The following is a 25,046-nucleotide window of genomic DNA, read 5'->3' on the forward strand; positions in this document are numbered from 1 at the left end:
CTTCAAGCTTGAATGATTTTTTCTCAATGCCCATACTGGAAAATGGAAGATTTTGGAAGTTGTGAAGAGTTAGAATATAAGACCAAGCCCATACATTGGACTCTGAGCATTCTTCTGGAGGAGGAATTCCTTCCTCTCATTGAAGAACATACAAAATACTGCCAGACTGGGTAACTCTTCCACAACAGAAGAACCATTTTTAAATATAGTTGTAAGTTCTTAACAATTTGAGGCATTGCCTGCCTCCTGACTTAGCATAATGTCTGACCCTAGATTAGGGCAGGAAACTCTCTAAACACTCTTAGGAGGAAAGTGATATCATAACAACAAAATTTGAACTTGCTACACTTTGCCATTATACAAAGACACTACTACGTCACAGCCATGAAAAATATACTGTGAAGAAGCTTGGCAAAACTAATGTGCATGTCTCTGAGATATTTATAATAACAGATATACATCTCCAATTGAGTTATTCCCCCAGTAACAAAAAGAAGCAGTGTGAACAAGTTGTTTTATGCAGACTAAGTGTTGTGTGGAATTTAAGAGTTTAACCAAAAGAAAATGGAGCTGAGAGACATCTGATATGCAGTTAACAAGCAGACATTAGGAATGCTTAAGACATAACTAATAGCGTTGATATGTAATAGGATTAACATTTCATAGTGTAGCACTATTATTAATGTGGGTATGAATGTGCATAGGACTGGACTTAATGATTCATGAATACAAGAAGCTTAATCTTTTTCAGCCAGTTTATTTCATAGTGAAAATAAAGCCCTGACAGTTTGAGGCCACGAGGAATCAAATGCAAAGTCAGCTATAAGCTCATATAGATCTAACATCATTCTATTGATATATGTTCAGGAGATAGAAGCTTCACAAACATGCACTGTTTAAATGTCCTGTGCATAAATCTTGTCTTCAGTGGGAGAGAAGAGAAAAGAAGATTGGGAGCAATATCTACTGGCTGCTCTACAGAGGTATAGTTTGGGCTCTAGACAGCAACTGAGCAATGGAATTTCCAGAATTTTTATTCTCTCATAAACCAATAGTCTTTCATATTGGTGCACACATGCACATACTTATACACATACACAAGCATAAAAATAGCCTCAAATGCTTCTGAACCTGTGACTCTTGCCAGTTTGACCACACTTTCTGAGTTGTCCAAGAATTCAGACAAAAACATCAATCAAATGACCCATCTGTACTGGAATGTGTTCAGCCACCACTCCCACTCTGAGAGTTAGAGTTTATTTTAGCTACTGTTTTGTATTCTGGGGTTTCACTGCCATTAGTCAGTGGAAATTGTTTGGTTATTCACGGAGTGGAAAATGATAGTATATGTAATTATAATTACAATTTTACATAGAATCATAGAATGGATTGGGTTGGAAAGGGTCTTTAAGATCATGCAGTTCTAACCCTCCTGCTATAGGCAGGGATACCTCCCACCAGGCGACGCTGCTCAGAGCCCCATGCAGCCTGGCCTTAAATGCTCCCAGGAAGAGGGCATCCACAACCTCTCTGGGCAACCTGTTCCAGTGTCTCACCACCCTCAAAGTAGAGAACTTCTCCTGATATCTAGTCTGAATTTACCCTCTTCCAGTTTAAAAACATTTCCCCTCATCCTGTTGCTACATGCCATTATAAAAAATCCTTCCCCAGCTTTCCTGTAGGCCTCCTTCAGGTACTGGAAGGGTTCTATAATGTCTCCTTGGAGCCTTCTCCAGGTTGAAAAGCCCCAGCTCTTGCAACCTGTCCTTGTAGGGAAACTGCTCCAACCCTCTGATCATCTTCATGGCCACATATATATATTTATGCACACACAAAAAAATGCACGTTTACAATCTGACTGATGGACAGTTTCCTGCCATTTGCAGGGAGTTAGAGTTCATATGTCTGTTAATGTAGGAATTTGCATGTCTAATTCTGTTCATGCATAATGACCATATACTCAGAATTGAGCACATCAAAGGAGACCATTGTTGCTCTATGTAATTCAGCATATAGTTCTATAATAAAATTGTCCAGTCTCTGTAATGCTGAAGTCAGCTTAAAGCTGCCTGGGGCAACCTCAACAATATTGTTGGTGGATACTGGCACTAGTCCATCAGCTGGAATAGCTGTTGTGCCAGTTCACTCCAGCAATGAATCTAGCCCAATAGTTTTGTCTACTTCCATAGCAGAAAAAGCTTCAAGTACTTTAAAAAATTGAATGTGACACTTTTTTGATAACACTAGCCTGATTTTCCAGTGATTCTTAGCTTTGAATGTTCCATGGCTAAATTCATCTCAAACAAGGGCTCTCCACATACATGGTTCTGCTGTGGCATTTAATTATGCAGTTCCCCAAAGTCCTGGATCACACTCTGATGATTGTGCTTTATTCTAGTTCATGTCATCGTAAACTGATGGAAACCCTATTCCCACTACCCTGTATTTATCTGTACAGACCCCTGTGAAAATAAAGAGTTGACAGGTTTAAAAGTAAAAGTAGATTAGTCAATACATATTTCCCAAAAGCCACGACAGTATATTCACTTTTACTCCCCTCTTTCAATTATTTGTAGATGAAGAACTTTTTTCAGGAATGTATATTGATTTCATGGGGACGGATGCAGCCATTTTTCGAAGCCTGACCAAGCGGAACGCTGTGAGAACTGACCAGCACAACTCCAAGTGGCTGAGTGGTAAGAGGACTTTGCTTTACCAGCGCTTTACATGGGTTTCATTGAGATCCTTCTTTGATCCATTTGAAATAAAAAGCTTGTCATTTAAAGAACTTTTCTGAATTCAGCATATTAAGTGTAACCATGAATAAATATATGGAAATAAATTCTATAGACAATACAGAGCTTTAAAGGACTCAGTGAAGGAGCCAGCCACCTGATTCCTTGTTTTGCTCCATGACTAAATCAAGCTGTTCAAGGGGAAATATATGAAAACCTTTCAAATAGCAAGTTGTCAGAAACTTGACTTCTAAGGAAATGCCTTCACCTCTAATGCATAAAATGTTACCGTAAATTAGAAATTCTCCTGAGGTCTCCCTTCACTTTCCATTATGTTTTAGCACAGAAAATTGACAAAAATAAGTGTTCTGCAGGTATCAGCACCAATAGAAGTGGTTTCCTAATGAAGCATTGCAATAAACTAGTGCACAGTCACTTGCATTTCACAATGTGCACTTAGGGAGAATGCTGGTAATAGCACTAGTATGTTTTGTCTTTTAAGTGTAGACATGTATTTCAGAGATCATATGCTCTCTATTACAAAATTATATTATTCTTCTCTCAGTAGAGCTCCTTTGCACTATTTTGCATGTACACTTGACTATGTTTATCGACCTTTGATACACTCTCAAATGCTATTCAAGGTTTTGCACATCCTGCTCTCCTCTGTATTCATTACATGAGTTACGTTTAATGTTATTTATGTATTTTTAAATCACCTTATACATTAATTTCTTAATGAGTTATTTTAAAATTTTAGTTTTACTTTTTACCTCAATGAATCTTTCCTGAAGTGCCTGTGATAGTATCCTGATTCTTCCTCTTCATACTCTAAGTCTTTGAATTGCTGTAGTAATCTAATACTCCTGCTTCTACATATTAATCACTTTTCTAGAAATCCACTGCAGGATAAAATATGAGGCAGCAGAAATGTAATGCTGCCAGCTTTAAACTATTTGCCTACTGATACATGATATATACAGACAGGAGGCCAGAGTATATAGCTTAACCTACCACAGCAGTATCTCTATATATCTTGTTTCCTTGAAGCAGTCAGTAAATGTCAAATCATTAATTGCTTATACTAATGCAGCTTTTGGTTTCATCTCTTCGATACTCTTTCATTTCAGAGCCTATTTTTGTAGATGCTCATGTTATACCAGATGGCACTGACCCCAATGATGCCAAAATCTACTTCTTCTTCAAAGAAAGACTGACAGACAACAGTGGCAGCACCAAGCAAATTCACTCAATGATTGCAAGAATATGCCCAGTAAGAACTATTTTATTTGCCAGGTTTTGGAGCAAGCTGCTCATAAGACATGATAAACTATATTACTCTAGTTCATTAAAATGATTGAAAGAGCCCTGATTTATTTTCAAAACTAATTTCTGGTTTCTGCTTCCACATTCAAAAGAGATGTTATTGAGCACATCATTAGAGTCTGAAGTTGTTATGTATATCTGGCTAAATGTATAATGACATGGAATTTGAGAGAATCAAGAATTTGTATATTTCTCTCACTGGCTCAGAATGGTTACCAGTGTTGAATTTCCAAACATTCTATAACTAGTGAAAGTCAGATGCATTCATTGCTTAGAAAATCTAAGTTATGAAACAGCAGTCTTTCATACACGTACACTCAAAATCTTTGAATCCCGTTGGCAATATCAGAATCAAGCTTATAAATATGTTGATTTAACTTTCAAATGTTGTTTCTCCTTTTTCAATGCCTATCCTTTCCAAGTTCATGCATTGATATACAAGTGAACCGAACTTTAAAAATGTACATAGGAAAATAAAATTCAGGAATTACAGCCACTCCTGTGCAATAATTTTCAATCACACTACTCTTCATTGTCTCTACTTCCTTTTTCATATCTGTAATCAACAGTGTATGAAAACTGATTGAAACAGCTGTGAGTATCTCTGGTGAACTGGATTTTCTTAATGAGAGCAAAATTACAAATGCACAATTACTGCTAGACTTTTCATTCCCTCCTTCGGAACAGCTTAGGAAGAAAATTGTGACTGTTTATTCCTCATCTTTCATCTGGATCTTCTTTAGAACTACTTTTTGATGTTGTGCAAGGGTGTGAGGTTGTTTGTACTCTGTTAATATGGCTTTGGCAGTTTGATGACCCACGTGATCTGTTTTATAATCTCCATTTTCTATATTTTTGTGAAGGAGTCCAAAGGCCTTTCTGGGTATTTTGCAAGACATTTCACACTATTACAGCTGTATTTGTTATTGTTACTTTTATAATGAAGCCCAGATGATTTTTGAGAGGCTTCATCCTCTTGTACCGAAGTCAGTGGCAGAATCCCAGACAGTGAAAACAAGTCTGAGCCAGTTGTGCTTGCATATTTGTGTACTTGTATATAATCGCATTCATATATCAACACATCTGGGACAGGCCACATATGCTAGTAAAATGGTGCCAAAAGAATCTCAGTGAAAGACCTCTTATGGGTAGCCCCAAAAGAACTAGAACTTCCCTACTCCACTGTAAAGCCAGCTTGATCCATAACAGCCATCATTTCTGAATTTAGTTCACAGCATTCACCTCATGGACCAGGATAGATTAACTGATTATATGTAGATATTCTGCTGTCAGGATTAGAAGAAACATCCCTATATACTGTGACATATATGACATACATGACACCAGCAATAATGCTACAATCAAGATTAATTCCAGAGCTATGACTGCAGTTTAGCATGTAGAATACTGTGAATATCCAGTGAATAGTCTATTGATATCATAGACTTCTTCACTCTAAGTATCAGCGAGAAATACAGACAGTCAGAGTCATCTCCAACTACAGATGCACACATCTTCAATACAACACCTACTGCCCAGCCTTCCCAAACCTTCAGTCCAGAAAGCCTGCTCAGAAAATTAACTCTTGTTTTTTGAGTATTTAAATAAAGGGATTTGATTTAGTCCTAGCTATTTTTTGTATTGGATGTAACTGTAGAAATCTCTATATTACGGGATGAAATTAACCTGAGGAAAATGTGAACAAACCCAGTAAAATGTTATCTGTATGTTGTGTTTTATTTTTCCTAAAACATTATTCCTTTCCAGAATGATACAGGTGGTCAGCGTAGTCTTGTGAACAAGTGGACTACATTCTTGAAAGCAAGACTGGTGTGCTCAGTAATGGATGAAGATGGAACAGAAACGTACTTTGATGAATTAGGTATGACAAGAAGGTTTTGTCTAAATCCTGCACCCTACACATACACACTACAGAAGCTCCTGCGGCTCCTTAGTTAATAGAAAGCTGCAGTGTTCTGCCTAGAGAAGAGGCTTGGGGAGGATCTCATTAATTTTACCACAGGGGTGGAAAAGAGGATGAAGCCAGGCTCTTTCAGCAGTGCCAAGTGCCAGAACAAGAAGCAGTAGGTGCAAACTGAAACACAGGAGTTTCCATTTGAATACCAGGAGCATGTGCTTCACTGTGCATGTGACAGAGCACTGGCACAGGTTGTCCAAAAGCTGCAGATTTTCCTCCATAGACATCTTCAAAAGCTGCCTGGACATGATTGTGGGCACCATGTTCTGGGTGTCCCTGGTGGACCTGGAGAGCCCTGACCATCTCAGCTATCAGGGATGATGACATTGAAATGTTGGCCTTGTAGTAATCCATGGCAAAAATACCCTTACCTGGAAAGGAAGATTTACCTTTTTGTCAATCCCTCTGGGTAATTATCAGCTTTCAGAACTTCTCAGCACTTAGCATCTAGCTACTGTTTTTTAAGAGCTGTGATTTGCTGACCTATTCCTCTTCAACAAGGCACCAGGACATAATCCAGGAGCATACAGTGTACGAGACAATGTTCTCAGTGTGAGCTCCCAGCACAATCCTGTGGCAGTGAGTAAGAATACAGCTGCAGCTGGAAACACAGGAAGATCTGAGGGAGATTTCATATACAAGAGTGTAACACTGACAGTCCAGCACAGTGAAGTATTTTGCTTTTGGCATATTCAAAAGAATGTTTAAAAATTTCTAATTTCTAATGAAGGGGCCACATAAAGTAGTGGAAAGCTGAAGAATGTATTCTCTTATAAACAGCTCAAGCAGTTCAGTTTTTTTGTTTTTGTTTTTTTTTTTGGTTGTTTTGTTTTGTTTTGTTTCAGGAAAATAAGCTTAAGAGCTGGGTTGATTATAGTTATTTACATTTGTAAGAAGAAACTCCTAAAGACTGAAGTATTTTTAATTTAAATGTAAAAAATATTATCAAAAGATCAGAGGTGAAAGTGAGCAAGTTCAGCTCAGTGAGTAGGCACATTTTTGCTCGTTAGAGTTGATAAATCCCTACACAACAGGCTGGCAGGTTTACACTTCTCATTGTCTTTACTGCAGAACTACATGCTATTTTGCCATGTTGAAAATGAGTTAAGGGTAGGGCATCTAGGGTGTGTACAGGATGATAAAACACCTAATTATCCTGCTTTAGATTAAAGGAGCTCTTTGTCTTTGACCTGCTGCCACTTAAATATTTGACTACTGCTAAACAACCTGCTGAAATGAGGTCCAGCTGAATGAAATGTGAGACATGGATGCTGTGCATATTTGAAAATCTTTGCCTTCTTTCTTCATAATACTAGATGGTGTGGAGTTAATTCTAACTCTGCAAAGTTTATGCATATAGTCTGTTAATATGGTAAAATTCACCTTTTTCCATTCATGTCTGAAGTCTTAATTTAAATTGGAAAATGAAGTTTTTATTATTGTTTAAAAAAAAAAAAGAGGGGGGGGGGGGGGGGGGGGGGCTGCTTGTTTATTTATTTATTTACTTACTTATTTATTTTCTTTTCAGAGGATGTGTTTCTTTTGGAGACAGATAACCCCAGAACAACACTTGTGTATGGAATTTTTACAACATCAAGGTAAGTAGTTCTGAACTGCTCAACTTCCTGCATGAAAACTGCACAAGATGGCTTCTGGTCTAGGCTGTCCTACGCAACATTGTGTGTCTCCTGTGACCCATATTTGCACACAAGAGTAACAATCTCAGTTAGCAGCATTACTATTACTGCACTATATATCCTGTGCTGCATGGCCCAAGCTGCTCCCTAACGTAGTGACAGCTGGTACTGGGAAGGCATTTCTGTGCAGAGCCACTTGTTACAGATCAGCAGCAGAAGGCTGAAGGACTTCAAAGCAGTGAACTTGTGTAGCATCTGAAAGTGCTTAACACCTCCTGAAGAACAGGCAGCACCCTGAAGGATCAAACCTGGAATTCTTACAGGAATTCATTCAAATCATTTCCAGTCTCTCAGCTGGCAGACGATTGTACAGATGGCAAATAATCCATGTTGGCTTCAATGAGCTGTAAAAAGACAAACTTATATGGTGTTTGATGACGTACTTGTTGCTTTAAGCTACCCATTATCAGTAGCATTCACTTACTTGTCAAGTTTAGAAAGCAATTGGTGAACTCCCAAGGGCAGTGGAAGTATTAGGCATGGCTCACTGTGCTGAAACCCTCCACAAAGATGGATCTAACAAATCTACCATCTCTACATTTATTTATTTATTTATTTATTTATTTTCTCGCCCTCACCACCTATCAGTAGCATTCGGAGTAGAAATAGTTGTTTCTTATTAATTTCTAATATGCTGTCCTGTAATTTTTATGTTATCACTTACATTCAAAAGAGGAGAGGGGGGAGGGGAGAAAGAAGGAAAATTGCTTTTTCAATTTAATTTCATTTACTTAACCAAATCAGCAGATTTTTTATCTTATTCCTAACAATTCCTTTAAAGTCAGTTTCCAGTTAAATAGCCCTTAGATGAGAAAAACACTTGATCTTGATAAACTTTTCTGCCTTTTTCATGTGAATCCAGAGATCTGCATTCTCAAATGTGTGAACCGGCCAGGAAAATTTGACTCTGTAATACTGAGTGGGGAATTAAAAAAAATAAATAAATAAAAATAAAAAAAAAAAATCCATAACCTATAAACATCTGGTGCTGTCTATATTTTATGATTCCTTCTACACAAAAAGAAAAAATGCTGAGTTTATGTTTAGCAGTAAAACCACACTTATGACTAGGTTGTGGATGTAACGTGCCTGAATTGGAAACTCTTATACCTAACTCTCCTGGAATTTGTGCAGTGGAAGTGAGGTTCGGTGTTGCAGGACCATATAAGGTGACAACAAAGAAAACTTTACTTATCCATGGCTCTCAAACTGTTTTTGCTTTCAGTTGAAGCTTTTTCACTCACAATCATTTCTGTAATCATGAACCATGTTGCTTACGGTTTCTTTCTTTTTGTTTGGCTGGAGATTGTATGTGTTACACAGTCAAATACAATCTTCATAATGGTTTTTGCTCCTTTTATTTTTTTTTCCTTTTTCTTCACCTCTGTAGGCCTCCAACTCCTAACAGTAGCAAGAGAGATATGTCCCATCAAATAATAACAGTACTTTTATCAAAACCATACTGAAGGATAAAAGTAATACAAATTATCTTGGTAACATAATCTGCTGTAAATCTGATGTAAAACATCTGAAATGATTAAAAGCACTTTTAAAAAACCTTTAAGTGCCTACAAAAATTTCCACAAATATTATAATTCATCTACAAGTTTCTTCATGCTAACACATATATAGCTGAGAGCAATGTGGTTTGCTGGGTAATCTGTAGCACTTGGTTTGTTTAGACACTACATAAATGCAGATTTGAAAATTTCATGCTTTCAGTTTTCTTCCAGAGTCTTTTTTGTGGTTTTTTTTTTCACTGACTGAAAACAGAGAGTTACTTAGATTATCATAGAATCACAGAATCTTTGTCCTTCAATTGATATCAGGCATATTTTAGACTGTCTAGACTTTACTGGAATAAATAACCCAAGTCTTATATGCAGTAAAATAAATAATAAAAATAAAAATTAAAAAAATAGATAATTACTTCAAAACAGTCAGTCTTAGCATTACCCTAGGAGTTATTCCTCTGATGCTTTGCATGGTCACTGTGTGATGGAGGCCATTCACAGCTTGTACTGTTTGAGGAGATATCATACCATTGCTGATAGAAATGGAAAAAATGAATGTTCTTTTCTTATAGGACCCCTCCTTTCTCTTCAGGAAGCTTATATTTCAACTCCCTTTGGGGACTGCATAGGAGTATAATTCTCTTACAGCCACACCTGTCTCCATTTTGCTTAGAAAAGCAGGCAACAGAATATAGTGATTTAACAATTTTTAATTGTTCTGGATGTTTTTATTAACATTTTAGCCATGGATTGTAGGAGGCTTATGGTGGTCTTGTGGTTCACATATTGATAGGGAGCTCTGGAAATCTCTGCTGAGCTTTGCAGCACAAAGTTTATAAAACTCTTTTCTCACTTAAGTCAGCAGTATTTTTGCTGCTGATTTAACTGGAATCACATTATATTTCTTTTTTATTCAACCTTTTAAAAATTTCTTATTTATACCGCAGAGGTAGTTAAGTCCTTCCTTATTTTTTTAGTTCATGGTTCAAAAAAGTTGCTCAGTTGTAAAGGTCAGTGGTGTATATTGGGAACCTAGATTAGTTAATTTGTAGTAAATCCATGCTGTGGAAGTATTAAGTTGTATTATGTTATTTTAGAAGTACCTTTCAGCACTGGGACATACAAAATAATGGAAAATCTATAGAAATGTTTGAAGTATAAAATGCTAACCTTTTCCTACTGTTTTCCAGCTCCATTTTTAAAGGCTCAGCTGTGTGTGTGTATCATTTATCTGACATCCAGACTGTGTTTAATGGGCCATTTGCACACAAGGAGGGCCCAAACCATCAGCTGATTCCATATCAGGGCAGAATTCCATACCCGCGACCTGGCACTGTAAGTACATAATATGTTTATAGAGGCTTGCCAATTACTTTTCTTTGTTTAATACATAAATAGATATAATTTATTCCAGGATAACAGTCTGTATGTGACTATGGCATTTCGTTACAGTTCAGAACAATTTTATTTGCTTCTCACCTTACCATTCAAATCATGCAGTATCTGGAAATCTTCCATAAAAATTACAGTCAGTCATTGTCACGTAAGATATTAATCTCTCTTCTTTCTGCTCAAAGATGGTAAGAGTTATGTCACTTAAAAACAGTCAGATATTTTGCATGCACATATAATTTTTGTGTGCAGGATTTAGCGAAACATAATTACATAAATAAGCATACAAATTTTGAGTGTGTCCAAAATTCTGTCTGTGGACACCATTCTTAGTATTTTAGTACAGTTCATAGTGATTGGAAGACTTAGAACTTCATGTCCCTAGATCTCTAAAATTAGCTACTCAATACGTTATATTCCACTATGTTCAAATGCTAGCATTGTTTCTTTTCTGCCATTAATTAATAGATCTCTAATCTGATGAGTTCACTGAAGCTTTAAGTTTAAACTTGACAGAAATAAAAAAAAAAAAAAAAGGCCCATTTAAATAGGAAATGTTGTGCTCTTGTGATTTCAAACTTTCTTACTGCTTCAGAATACTATGCTTGTATATATTTCCTAAAGCACGGCCATGTTATTGTTTGTTTGCCAAGGAGGTTCTTCTCATGGAGGCTTATGTGGTATTCCAGATGAGCCTGAAGGAATCATAGAATCACAGAATAACCAAGTTTGGAAAAGACCTACAATATCATCCAGTCCAACTATCCACCCATCACCAGTTCTCACTATACCATGTCCCTCAGCATAGTGTCTAAATGTTCCTTGAACACTTCCAGGATTGGTGACTCCACCACCTCCCTGGGCAGCCCACTCCAGTGCCTGACCACTCTTTCAGAGAAATAGTATTTCCTAACCTCAGCCTGAACCTCCCCTGGTGCAGCTTGAAGCCTCTAGTCTTATCACTAGTCCAGAAGCACAATGGAAAAGGAAAAAGAAAATTCAGATTTAAATTTGACATAGTAAAAAAAAAAATCTACACTTTTTCAGACATGCTGGTCAACTTTTAATTTGAAGATAAATTCTTAACTCACACCAAAAACAAAACTGAAACAAGGTCTTTTAAGATGATTATTAGTGATTTCCTGATCACTGATTTTTTTCTGCTTCCTCACAATTCAGCTATAGAACACTATCCCAAAAGTGTGTTTTCTACAATGGCACTTCTCTGCTTTTGTTTTCTACACACTCAAAATATTCTAATTTTTTACATGCATACTGCAAACTCTGTTTTTCAGTTATGTCAAAATCTGTAAAAATTAGGTCATCAAGAGAGTAATTATATTCTTAGGCCTAGCTGTGAATTTCCAAGCGTACATACTAAGATACATTAATCTTTTTCTCTGGAACAAAGGTTATTGCTACTTCTAGGATGCAGAACTACACTAGGATGCATTTTTTCATAACATGGAAAATCCTACTTTATAGTTGCCTAGAGAGATATTCATACAAAAACTTTGGACAGAATTGAACGTTTATTATGTTTCAGTACATTGGATAAACAGTAAAAGGGGTTCAACATAGTTTCAGTAGAATTAAATAAAGCAATACATACATTTGGTCACGATCAATTCTTCAGAATTTGGCTGCTGTTCACTAAATACCAGTGGTGGTTTCTTATTTCTCCATAAGCAAAACTTACGGAAAAAATAAACTATAATTGGCAGCTTCCTACTAAATTCAGTCATGTTTGAGGATAGTTTCCATTTTTCAGTTTATAGGAATACTTTTTCTACCTACAGCACATTGAAGAATATACTGTAAATGAAATAATTCTGCTTCTGTCTGTAATCTTACCGCACAGTGTTCAACTGTGAGCATAATTACTGTGTAACTGATCCTTTGAATGAAGTGTGGAGGATACAGATTCAATCCCTTCAGGAAAGGGAAAATTTATAGTGTTTCTCATTAGCGTCTTTCACTTGGTATTGGTTTGTATGAGAAATAGTCAAAAAAAAAAAAAAAAAAAAGATATTTTTTGAGGACTTACACAGAACAGCATTTTAATGGAAGTTTTTAGAGTCTTACTTAAGTGAAAAATTGCACAGCCATTTTTCAGGAAGTCCAAGATGTGAGTCTTTATGATCTCCAAGTCAAGAATGGAAGGAGGACCAACAGTATCAGAGAAAACCTTCTTTTAACTGAACTGCATGAGACAAGAAAGTTCAGTTTGAACTGCAGGTGAAACAATGTCCATCTAGAGTGGAAACATTAGCTGGAAGGTCACTACCAAGAAGAATAATCTTGCTATTAACTCCAAGAAGACAGTTCTTTTATCATCACTTGTTACTAATCATAGCAGATATCTGCATACATCACCTGCAAGACTGGATGGAAGTTCCGTGGAAGGAAAAAAGGCAAACAAGATAATACAAACTAGATTTTGTCAGCATTCTTAGTAAGCCAGCATGTAATATCATCATCTGTGATGAGCACCTAGCCAAAACTGTTAGGATAAATAATTAAGTTCAGAAGAATCAATTGTCAAGCACTTCAGATGGGAAAAGAGACCCATATTTGAGCTGACTTCCAGTTCTTTCTGCTGAAGGTATCTGATGGTGGAGCAGTTTCTTTTAAGCTATTCCTACCAGAGCTAGAAGCTGATTTCAAAATCTGGCATTAGGCTACAGTCTGCTTGTAATTGATTCCTGGCATTGCTTAATGAATAGTTAATAAGGTGAATGAAAACAGCTTTTAGTGGCAAGAATAGGACTGACACTCCTGCCTGGTGGTTAGAGGGATCCCTTGGGATGCCAAGACCCAGATTTTACTGTTTGCTTACATCAGGTAGGCTGGACATATGAGTCATATACCCACGGTGAGTTTCCTAGTCTCTCAAAATAAGATACATTTTACGTAATCTTATCCATATAAAAGTAGGGTGTCTAGTATGAATTACTGACTGTAGAGGAAAGCTGCATAGCTAAGAATAAATGTCTGACTCAGAGACAGCAAAAGTCAGGTGAGGCGACACTATCCCTACACTACTAGCTATTTTTGATTCTGTGGTTCTGAATACAGATTCCATCCTAGTTCTAAGAATTGGCCTCATCAAAAGGAACAAGTTTTCATGAAATGTTTTGTACTGAACAAATAAAAATTTTCCTACTGGAAATTAATTTGTTGAAATGTTTCTGAATAGTTCCAGTATTCCAAGGAGAGATCCATATCCCAGCAATCTGACAGAAAATATCAGGAGCAGCAGTGAAAACTGAGATGACAGTGGCTGAAGTAGTTGTGTAAATGAGCATGGATACATCCAGCACATTCTATCAGACACTGACATAGATCCTAAAGCCTCAGAATCATAGAATCTTGTTTTAGGTTCACCCTCAGCAGGCACTTGAACTTTTTGAGTCTGCTTTTACTTTCATCTTGAAGTCCAGAATGCTTTAGGGCTGATTATTTTGGTGGCTGTTCACTGAATTTAAAGAAGCATCTAGAAAACTAATGGATTTCTATGTTTTCTTGTAAAAGATGGTGTAGGTAAGATCTTGTGAATGATCAACTGTCTCAAGATATCAGATATCCTACTTCAAACATATACTGCTGCTTTTTCAAATGAAGATAAATCACAGATATTTTCACTGCCTTATAATCAAAATAATGACTGAAGAGATGTTAAAGAAATTACATTTGGGTATCAGACTTTACCTTTTATCTTTGTACTAGTTCTGTAACACAACAGCTTTATCTTCCCTGTCAATTACTTGGATTTGTTTTTTTCCAAAGCATGTCTGGAAATATAATGAATGTGGAAATAGGTCCAGAACTGTGGAACTTAGCCATCAATGGATTTTTATATTGCAAAATTATGTTTCTGTTTGCTTTATCTGAATCGATGGGGGATAAAAGCATAACTATTCAAGTATTTCATGCCAGTTACTGGAATACAATTACTTTCAGTCAGTGTCTGAGGTGTTCTTTTGGGAACTTATTTTGCCAGCTCTCAGTCAATATTTGTAAATGAATTACAGAGGAAATCTCTGAATGATGGTAAGCATTGCTAAGCATTACTGTGAATGTTTTGTGCAGTGTCCAGGAGGAGCCTTCACACCAAATATGCGGACAACCAAAGAGTTTCCAGATGATGTTGTGACCTTCATTAGAAATCATCCTTTGATGTATAATCCCATTTACCCAATACATAAGAGGCCATTAATCATCCGGATAGGAACAGACTACAAGTATACAAAGATTGCTGTGGACCGAGTGAATGCTGCTGATGGAAGATACCACGTCTTGTTTCTTGGAACAGGTAAGGCAAAATTAGCAGTAACTCTTTTCATCCATTGTTTTGTAATTTGCTTTTATAATATATGTTTACTTAAACTATTCAGTATTTACAAAAGTGTCTACAGATTTACATAAATTATGTTTGTTTGTTTGTTTCACTTTTTTTTTTTTTTTAAATTTCCTTTGAATCTTAACTATGTGCAAGAGATATAATGTATCAACATGAATTTTACCATAGACATAAATCAACACTAGGATACTTTATATTTGATCTAAATTATAATTCTTGGCTTGAATACGGTTTGTTTTCATTGTTTCCATTCCACATTAAAATTTGACTCTCTGTATCATGCAGAAATTCCAAAATCTGACTATGAATTGTTTTGTGTACTCCCATCACCCTTACTTAATATATAGAAAACTACATCAGAAGAAAAAAACAATCTGATGTTAGAGGATATTAAATGCAGAAATCACAAAAAAAAGGGAAAAATTGGAAATATTTAGCAGATAAAGATAAATGAATGGTTGGATTCTTTGTAGCTGTGGATACAGAGAATTTATCCAAGTATTCTAAAATAATTTTTAATATGACCTACATTTTGGTTTTAGCTACATAAAATTTGAATCCGAGATTATGCTTCTGAAGTCTGCTGGGAACACATGAATGATTCTCATACTGATCAAATTTGATTTTTCAAAAATACTCAGATATGAATCACACTCTCTTGATTAAAGCAGACAAGCAGAGTGGAGCTCTGGCTAGACTATAGAACTCATTCACATGTGAAACTCCCACTGGCTTAACAGGGCATTATGTACTGCTATACACAAAGGCTAATCTTTTTTACTACAAATGTTTTCAAGTAGAACAAAGGAAAAGAACTCACGGAGAACAAATATATCTCTAAACATCAGAAAATGATTACAGAGATGGCTTGTGTTTCTTTTATGGTTTGCCTACTATTGGGGTCCTGGTTATTTTCTGCTTGTAAAAAAAAACAAAACAAAAAAAAAAACAAAAAACAAAAAAAACCCAAACAAACAAAAAAAAAAACCAAAAAAACAAAAAAAAGTTTGCCAGCAAACTCACATGGGACTGGGAATAACTAGCCTGATATAATAGATTTAGGAAGCTGGTGGTAAAAGCACTTTCAAGAATGCCAAGCTTCAATGTGGATGGAATTATAAGGAAATCTCTTCAGTCTTCTTAGAAAAGTCTCCCTAGCTATCAAAGTTGGCAGGGTACCCTTGTGCAAAAGAGGCTAAATACATACTGCACTGAGTTAGCAAAAGCATATGCAGCCAATCAGGATACCAGATCATATCATACCAGATATGATACCAGTATCATATCCAGTCATGGGCTCTGCAGTACAGGGAAAACATTGACACATAATGAATTGAGATCACTTGATGGACTGTAGCATGTGATGTGTGAGACAGGCTGACAGAACTGGGTTTATTCAGAGAAAGCAAAGTGGAGATCTCATTGATGTCTACATCTATTTTATTTATTTAATGGGATTCTACTCAAGATCTTCATTGTCAGGTTGAGAGGCAATGGACACAAGATGGAATACAAGACATTGAAATTAGATGGAAAGGAAAATTATTCACCACTAGGGGGGTCAGATATTGGAACAGAGGTGCAAAGAGGTTCTTCATCTTCAGAGATTCACAGGATTCAAAGCCCAACTGCACATGGCCAGGAATTCCTTACTGTAACTAGATCTGCTTCCAGGAGGGTATTGCACTGGATAACTTCTAATGGTCACTTCCAGCTCACAGAGTTCTGTGGTTCAAGGACAGGAAACAGGAAAATAAAAATACTTGGCTGACCTTCTTGTATCACACCTCTACCAAGTTACCATTTTCTCTACTGTGAGGGCTTGATGTATCATAAGACACTGTAAGGATAGAAAAATCTCTAATTAATAAATTACAGTAAAAATTTAATACATTTTTAATCTAGGAATTCTAGTTTTCTTGGTAGGCAGTTGCTAAATGATTTTTAAAGCATTCTTTGATCCCATTTGCAAGGTCAACTCACGCTAATTAGGTCAGGTCTTCCTTCTTGTTTTCTCCCCTTCTAACATATAGCCACATTTTTTTCAGTTTCATTAAATAACACAGTTGCAGTTCTCAACTTTCAGACACTTTTGAGTCATAATTCTTCCTTCCTTCAAAGGTAAAGAAAAACATTTGTACACTACTTTGGAAATTTCAGAAGCACTAATAGATATTATCCCAATGATTCTTACACAGCTCCTCAAGTACTCTGTCATCTGTTAGCTTTATTCTTTGCCAAAGCAGAATGTCTTGCCACAGAAATAGCTTGGCAGACTAGAACCGATCTTTCAAATACATGTTTTAGGTTTGTTGTTTTGTTTTTGGTTTTGGTTTTTTTTTAATATATATAGTGGTACCATTGGTTTAAAATGTTCTGTAAACATCTAATGTCAATTGGGGAAAAGTCCTACTAAAGATAAGTAGAGAACATGAGACACAGACTTTTCCAACTGATGCAGGATTCTTCATGTAGCAGTGTTAGTTAATACTGAAAATGCATGAAAAATAATGAAAGTGCATGAAAATACATAATCAAGACATGTAACATTGCAGTGATTCTACATGATATAAATGCAAGCCATTTCATTTTATAGTGAGCTACAAGCCATTCTTAGTGGTGTCTGTGATGCATTTAAAGCATTAACATATTTTAGCTGGTACTTATGTTTTGTTTGTTCTCTACCAAGTACCAGCACAGTTTCTGCTTTGGACAAAATGCACACTGCAGCTCTCAGTACTTAACATGCATTGTTTTTGATTTCTCCAGTACACCAGAGACAAAGATCACTGTCTGCCTTCTAGTTAGTGGTGAGGGTGGGCATTTTTATTTCTCAGTAGAGCACAGTGTCTCCCTGAGACACTAATACTTTCCAACATCTTCCTCAGAAGAAACTGCTGCAATGAAAGTTACTGCGTTTCTCAGCCCTTTTAACTAAAAGTGATCAAGTTTCAGCCTCTGAGAGGATAAACTTGTTTTCTTTATGCACTGCTTTCTGTGGGACTCAAGAGAATACAATAGAGATATTAACTGTCAAAAGGAATGCAGAGGGGATTTTCTTTGGTGTCAGTTCATCCCAGCAAATGGAAAAAACACACCGTGTAGGAGAATTTCATGTGATAATTTCTTTGGGAGCCTGGTGCCCCACAGACAGAGTCAATGGGACTTGGCACCTGGTGACAATTACACTCAGCTCAGATGATGAGTTACTGCTGCTGAACTGAGATGTTGCCAACCGTGTCTGTCACTGTCAGTGACCTGTCTCATGCTTGAAACTCAAGTGTTTTATGTCTTGCCAGATGCAGAGCACACAAAATGTTTAGCTTTTCCTCTCTTCCTCCTCTATAGCCTCAGTAATAAATCAGTTCCTGGATGCAAGTGAGGAATAACAAAAATAGAAAGCTCAAAGAACCCCAGTGGTTTTCACAATGTAGCTGTGGTCTGGGAGGGTGTAGGTAGCTGTGTCACTTTTTCACATTAATGTGAACTAAATGTAGTGTTTTCTTGATGCACCCTCAGACAAAAAATTTGAGTTTACAGGGGCTAGTCAATGCCAAGAGTCAGTATGTAGCTTTTCTCTTCCTTTCTGTCACTTACCTACCTAAGAAAATAAATCCCATAGACAGTTATTATTCTTACAGCATTCCACCCGCTTTTCAAATGATAAGAATCACCTGTTTTTGTATACCGTTCAACCTGGAGACTCCTGAACCACTTAAAGAAACTTTCCAGTCCACCCAGAATGGTCACTTCATCCCCCTTTGAGGCAACTTAGACTAAGAAGAATCAAGTCTTTAAGCCAAATAGCAGTGCTACAAGAGAAGAGTACTGAGTACCTTGTCTTCCCAGAAATGAGTGGGATAAATTTATTTGAAATAATATAATCACTTATTTGCATATTTGACAAGAGCAGTGATGATAATGCTTTTTTCCTATGGGATGAATGGTAACATATTCAGTTATTCTGCTTCATGTATCTCATTTTTATGGTTGCCCACAATTCTGTCTTCTAGCTTTTGATTCACACTAGAATTTCCCTTTAGCCAGTCCAAGTTTATGTAAAGAATTCAAGAGTACACTGTTTTCCTATTTTATCTCTTGGTAGATTGTTTTGCATTTGAGTTTTAAGAACAACAGTAAAACAGCATGAGAATATTTTCCTGAGATTAATATTTATTTTTTAAGCATGCCACCTACTGCTTGCAGTGTGAAAGCCTTCAGTCAATGTCCATGCAGACTGCAAAACCAAGAGACTGTGCATGTGGCTTTTTTATTGCTCATGGTGTTATAAAAGTATTTAAATGTCGAGGTGAAACTTGGATACATTAAGCAGACATAGGCACCAATAGGATTTATTTTTTTCATCTCCTTGCCATCAATATGGGATCTGTTTTTGTGTGAAGAAGTCTATGTAATTACCATGAAAAGGCACTTCAGTTTTCAGTGTGGCTTATTCAGATGATTAATGTGGGCCACATGCATCTGATGTGGCATGATGTTGATCAATGTTTTTAATAACTTTTCTGATGCAACACTTGTTTTCAGTCTGGAACAGTAAGTGCTTTCCAAGCATAAGGTTGTAATATAGTCTTAAAGATATGAATTAATTGTGAGAATACTTGTTTCCAGGGTGTTGCATGATGACCTTCTTTCTGGAAAACCTAACTTTGCTGACAATAGTAGCCTCCAGTAGCACAATAGCCAAAATCATCTAATAAACTACAGATTCTAACAGAAAGAAATAACGTGGTCAGAAGGGCATGGGTACCTCCTGTAACTGCAACGCTATAGTTTCCTGTCTGTGAGCCTGGAGAGGTGGTGTTGCACAACAGTGACACAACCACTGCAGACAAGGCTTCTTTCCTCCCTTTGCTTATGCAGGGGTGAGTCATTCAACAGCTCTTAGTGACCAACTCATCCAAAGCTTTTTCACAGGCTATTAAGAAGATATGTAAAGCAGATGTTCCCATACATTTGGTTTCCTCCTATTTTATGTTCAGTCAAGATCACAGTGTTTCCAGAAGTTGGACCAAGCTCAATCTATCTGAAAACTTTGCCCCCAAGTTTGGCTTGTGCCTGACTTTTTGTTCCTTGATGCAGCTTGAAATGATTTCACCAAGTTTCACAGCAACAGTGTGAGATGGGGGAAAAATGCACCCATTCAACAGATGGCAAAGCCATGTGGCTGTGGTTAGAGCCCTGATTTACAGTAGAGTGTGATGTCTCTCAGGCCTCACTGCTAACCTTCCACTATCTCAGGTGCTTTGCTGAGACTGAACATTGTCTCAAGCAGAGATTTCAAGCATTCTGCCAACAGTTTTCTTTCTTTTTTTTCCCAATAATTTTATCTATATGCAGCTGGTTCAACTCAGTGTAGAGTCCAAAAGTAATGAATCTGCCAGTGGACTGACAAGTTCAACATAGAGAAAAGTTTACGAAGGGTTTGCCGCGATGTCTGATGTACCAGGGCTAACGCAGGAGGCCTCTCTGTGAAGCTCTTGGCAGAACAGCAGTTGATGTCTGTTGCAGTCATTATGTTATGATGTGTAAAAGTCAGGTTTTTGATTTGTTGTTGGTTTTGTGCATGCAGTATGGGTCAGAGGTGGCTGGGTCCTGTCTCTCTGATGCTCACCATACTGACAACTGTAGTGTTCACTTAGGAGTGGGGAAAGAAAAGCCTGGAGGAATTTAGAGAATGAGATTTAAACTCAGACCTATAGACTCGGCTTCTGGAATGCAGATTCCATCCAAATACCTGCATATTTTTCATCACTGATCACTGAGTTTTGTCTTTCCTATTGCCCATGTTCAGTCAGACCAGGAATTGGTGTTGTTATGAGTCACTAGTATTAATGAAGCTCAGTTGATTAATACAAGCCCCAGATTATACTTTGCATTTCAAGGGAGTTTTTGTTCTTTTAGTTTTACTATCATTCTTGATGTTATAATTGTTTATCTTTCCTTCTTCCTTCCTTGGGTGCTGTCCTCCTCCTCAATGTATTTCCCACTCTGTATACTCTTTACTCCATCTTTTAGCCTCCGGGACATCAGTGCTTTCCTCCCTTGCCATTCCCTGCTTATCAGTCCTCCCAGAAGAAAATGTGTTCTCAATGACATTGTCTTCCACACGGAGCACGAAAACTGCAGTTGCACAAGCAGATTTGAAACAGGAAAAGCAGTCACTATGAGTTGTCCTGTCATCTTGCTGTCAGCTTGAAGGATGTTCCTCCAGACTGCCCCTGTCTGCCCTACACTCCCAGCCCAGGGATGAAGCAAGGTTACAAGCAGTTCCTAGTGAAAAGTCAGGGCAACAACGAGCATAAATATGTCACTTCACCTGGTACATTCTAGCAATGGGTTTATATTCTGGAGACACAGTAGTTTTTTTTTACAACTATATGAAATCATAATATAGAACTGCTTTCAAGGGGACTTCTGGAAGTAGCAAGTAAGCAGAGGAGAAAATAATCTTGTTCACTTTTATGATACTCACAGAATTAGCTTAAATTTCATGCTTTGACATGAAAAAATGGGGCTAATTCAATGATCTCGTAGCTGGCTCACAACACAAAAGACTACCTGTTATGAACTACACTTCAAAATAGCTCAGACACTGCTATTTTGCATACATTTCCTGCAGTGCACGGTGCTGTATCCTTTCCAACTTTCCTTATGACCCAGGAATTCAGTTTGCTGCCTTGCTGTTAAGGAAAATAAGCAAATGTGATTTTCGAAAAAGCTCAGATGTACCATAAGTGTTCTGACATGAACACATAGAAATGACTGATGGTGGCTACTGTGCTTACAATGGGGACTTCAGTCCTACTGAGGAAGGAATAAGAAGTGTTTTCTAAGCACAAATATTTGCTTTTCATCTATTAAGGAACAGGCTAAGCAACAGTAGAAAGACTATTTTCAGAAGGAGTGGAGAGTTACAGCCTGTAAGCATTATTGGAAGTATCTATATTTATATATACAGGCTGCTGGAATTCCCTGCTCTGAGTGGTTTTATTTAATGAATAGTTTTCTATTGCCTACTTTCCCTAATGGGAAAATTTATTCTAAATGTTGCATCAACTTTACTAATTGCTTTAAAACAATGGAGCGTATCTTTCTGCAAGGATCCGTTCCTAATGGTACAATAATAAGTCAAAGGGAACGGTAAAATATTGAGTTAAAGGGAGTGACGTGTAAGGTAAACAGTCCTTAACTCTGTGTATTTTGCTAGGTTGTGACAAAAAGGTTAGATAGGAACCCAGTTTTTAAATAGGAAAGGTTATTAAGACACAGGGGCTTGGCGTCAGGCATTATCAGCATTTTCTCCAAATGCCCTGGATAAAATCTCCCCTCAGGTTCTGATTTCAGTTTTGAGCAATGTTTGAGGACCAAAGACAATTTCGGAATTTTAAATGTGTGACATGCACTAATGGATCATTGAAACAAACCGGTTCTTCTGTTCTTTGGAAGCTCAGCTTCACATTCCTTTGCAAGTAGGATCACTGTCAACATGCTTCATATCCTGTAAGTCAGGGTCACAGGTAGCTGATACTTTGCAGGCAGCTGAAAAAAATCACAAAAGGCTGCAACTCCTTCCTGCACTTCTGATGCAGTGTTCTAGATTGTATAGTTTAACATTTGACATTTATAAAGGGATTCAAAAAGACAGAGGTAGACTGGACTTAAGCTGTGTATATTTGTGAGTGGATTACTCCCTTTAGCAGAAATATATGCATGCATGCACACACACACGTGCTTCTCCTTAGCTGTAGTGAAGGATGCATCTGCAGCAGTTTAAAGCTTTGGCGCATCTTGGCAGTTTGTAAATCTCTCCCAGGTTCCTATATGGTTCCTATATGCAAATACTGGCACCCAGTCTAGACCACAGATGTGCTATCAAGAGATTTAGTTTCAGTAATATTTCTTTGGAAGGAACTGCTTTATCGTGCCATTGTATAATGAGAATAAATGTTCTCCACAGAAGATTTTCATGAAAAATTCATGTATAATGTGCTCTGAGCATGCACAATTGATAGCTACAGATTTTTAAGTCTTGTCAGTTTTCAATTTCTCTTTTTTCTATTTCAAATGGCAACATATTGCGGTGTTCGACATGTGAGGTCAGGTCATTACATGCCAATATTCTGGCCATAAACCTTATTTTTTAAAATAAAATGCTTGATTATTTGCTAGATTCCTCCAGGGAAATAAAAAGATGTAAATTATTCATTGCAACCAACTTGCCCTACAGTCCGAGCTATGGAATTTAGTCACTGCCCTTAAAAGCAAAGGGAAAATTGCAGTTTTTTCAGTTTACATAGTCTACATTGTGAATTGCCAAACAGGAAACTGAGATTTCCTTTTCTCAGTCACAAATTCATAAAAGTACATGTAGATACTTACCTATATTGTGCTGTACTCATGTTTTACTAACTGCAAAATTCTATACTGCTCATAAAACTTTTGAAGGCCAAACAGAATCTGTATCATGTGTTCCTATTCCTCAGAATCAATACTGAACAAATAAATTTACTGTACTCAGACAAATTTCCAGGTCTTTCAGATGGGAGAGATTTTTTGTGTTCTCCTTCTCTCCAGTAAAAGTCCCTATACCCATCCTTCTAATTTTCCACAGTCTTTGTTTTCTGTCACATCTGAAATACTTCAGTGGATGTCTCAGCCTTTATGAACCTCCACAGAATGAACACTCCATTTTGCATGTTCTTTCCACATAAGGACACTAAATCACTAATTTTCTTACTTTTATGGTATCAACCCACAAAAACTCCACCATTGGCAAATAATTTTTCCTTGTTACTTATTTCTTCAACCTGAGGGGCCTGAAACTGTACTCTGACATGGCAGCTATAACTGAGTCATTACAGTGTCTTCTCCTTGCCTTTTTTAAATTTTCTTTTTGCACATGGATCAAAATAAAAACTCCTACTAATATGAAAAGGGCTTAAGTATTACTTAACTTTACTGGAAAAAAAAAAATATTTCAGCTCATTATTATTAGAAGTAGGTGAAGTTATTCTTTGTAATATTTACCCTTCCTATCATCAGTTGTCACTTCATATTATTACTGAGTATGAATACACTTCAATTATACAGTAGCTCTCCTTCGCTTACTGCTCTGTTTTTACTGTAACATCATCACTGATTTTGATTGATCTTTTCAGGTAGAATGATAGCAGTGACTGTACTTACTCCAATCTTACCATGAGTTCTTGAAGTTCATGTATAGGAATAATATTGTTTATAGTCATGTATAGTTTATAGTCATGTATAGTTATAGTCATTATCCATAGTTTGTGCCTTGTGAGGGGGTTATCTCACGGTGCTTTCTCACCCTAAATAAATATTTTTTCATATCTCTATCTGTGTCGTAGTGCTGGCTTTGGTGGTTTATTTTCATAGTTGATAATTTTTCATCTTTTTTTTTTTTTTTCTCTCTCTCTCTCGCTCTGTCACATGGTCTGATTTTTTCTCATCTTTTTCAGATCAAGGAACTGTACAAAAAGTTGTTGTCTTACCCACCAACTTCTCTGCAAGTGGAGAACTCATTTTAGAAGAGCTGGAGGTTTTTCAGGTTTGGCTTGCTCCTACATTTACTCTTCCAATGTGTATGTTCACACAAACACTTTGTTCTAAAAGACTTTGGCAAGGGAAACTGTGACTTGATAAAAGATCAAGTGAATGTGCCTCCTGTCAACTTGATGCCCACCCAAAGAGCAAAATAAAATGTCTGAATGAGGAATGTGGGTAAACTTAAATGCCTTTTTAACCTGTTTATAAGTTCCTTATTTTTTATGTTGTCATACTATATAGGAGGATTTTGATAATGTTCTTATGAGGTTATGTTATAGTGGCTTCTGGAATGCAACTTTTGTCATTGGTATGATGTATTGAAACTATCCCTATTTACAGATGAAATCTAAGATACTTCTTTAATTAACTGATAACCTTCCTAATTCTGGGCTGCAAAACTGAAGCAATCTAGTGTTTTTGCTCAGCTACAGATCTTCAAAGAGTCTGGAGTCA

General features: G+C 36.8%; 1 protein-coding gene across 1 annotated transcript in view; it reads left to right on the plus strand.

The window, feature by feature from the left end:
• The window catches only part of SEMA3C (semaphorin 3C), a 120,656-nt gene that overhangs the window by 80,943 nt on the left and 14,667 nt on the right, over positions 1 to 25,046 (plus strand). Inside the window, exons 7-13 of the mRNA XM_015878047.3 lie at positions 2,577 to 2,696; positions 3,866 to 4,008; positions 5,829 to 5,943; positions 7,568 to 7,637; positions 10,441 to 10,585; positions 14,735 to 14,957; positions 24,506 to 24,594. Coding sequence (XP_015733533.1) covers positions 2,577 to 2,696; positions 3,866 to 4,008; positions 5,829 to 5,943; positions 7,568 to 7,637; positions 10,441 to 10,585; positions 14,735 to 14,957; positions 24,506 to 24,594 — 905 coding nt within the window. The remainder of the gene's footprint in view (positions 1 to 2,576; positions 2,697 to 3,865; positions 4,009 to 5,828; positions 5,944 to 7,567; positions 7,638 to 10,440; positions 10,586 to 14,734; positions 14,958 to 24,505; positions 24,595 to 25,046) is intronic.

This window comes from Coturnix japonica, chromosome 1 (assembly GCF_054131305.1).
Source record: "Coturnix japonica strain WE chromosome 1, WE-NBRP24, whole genome shotgun sequence".
In the NCBI taxonomy this organism is placed as follows: domain Eukaryota; kingdom Metazoa; phylum Chordata; class Aves; order Galliformes; family Phasianidae; genus Coturnix; species Coturnix japonica.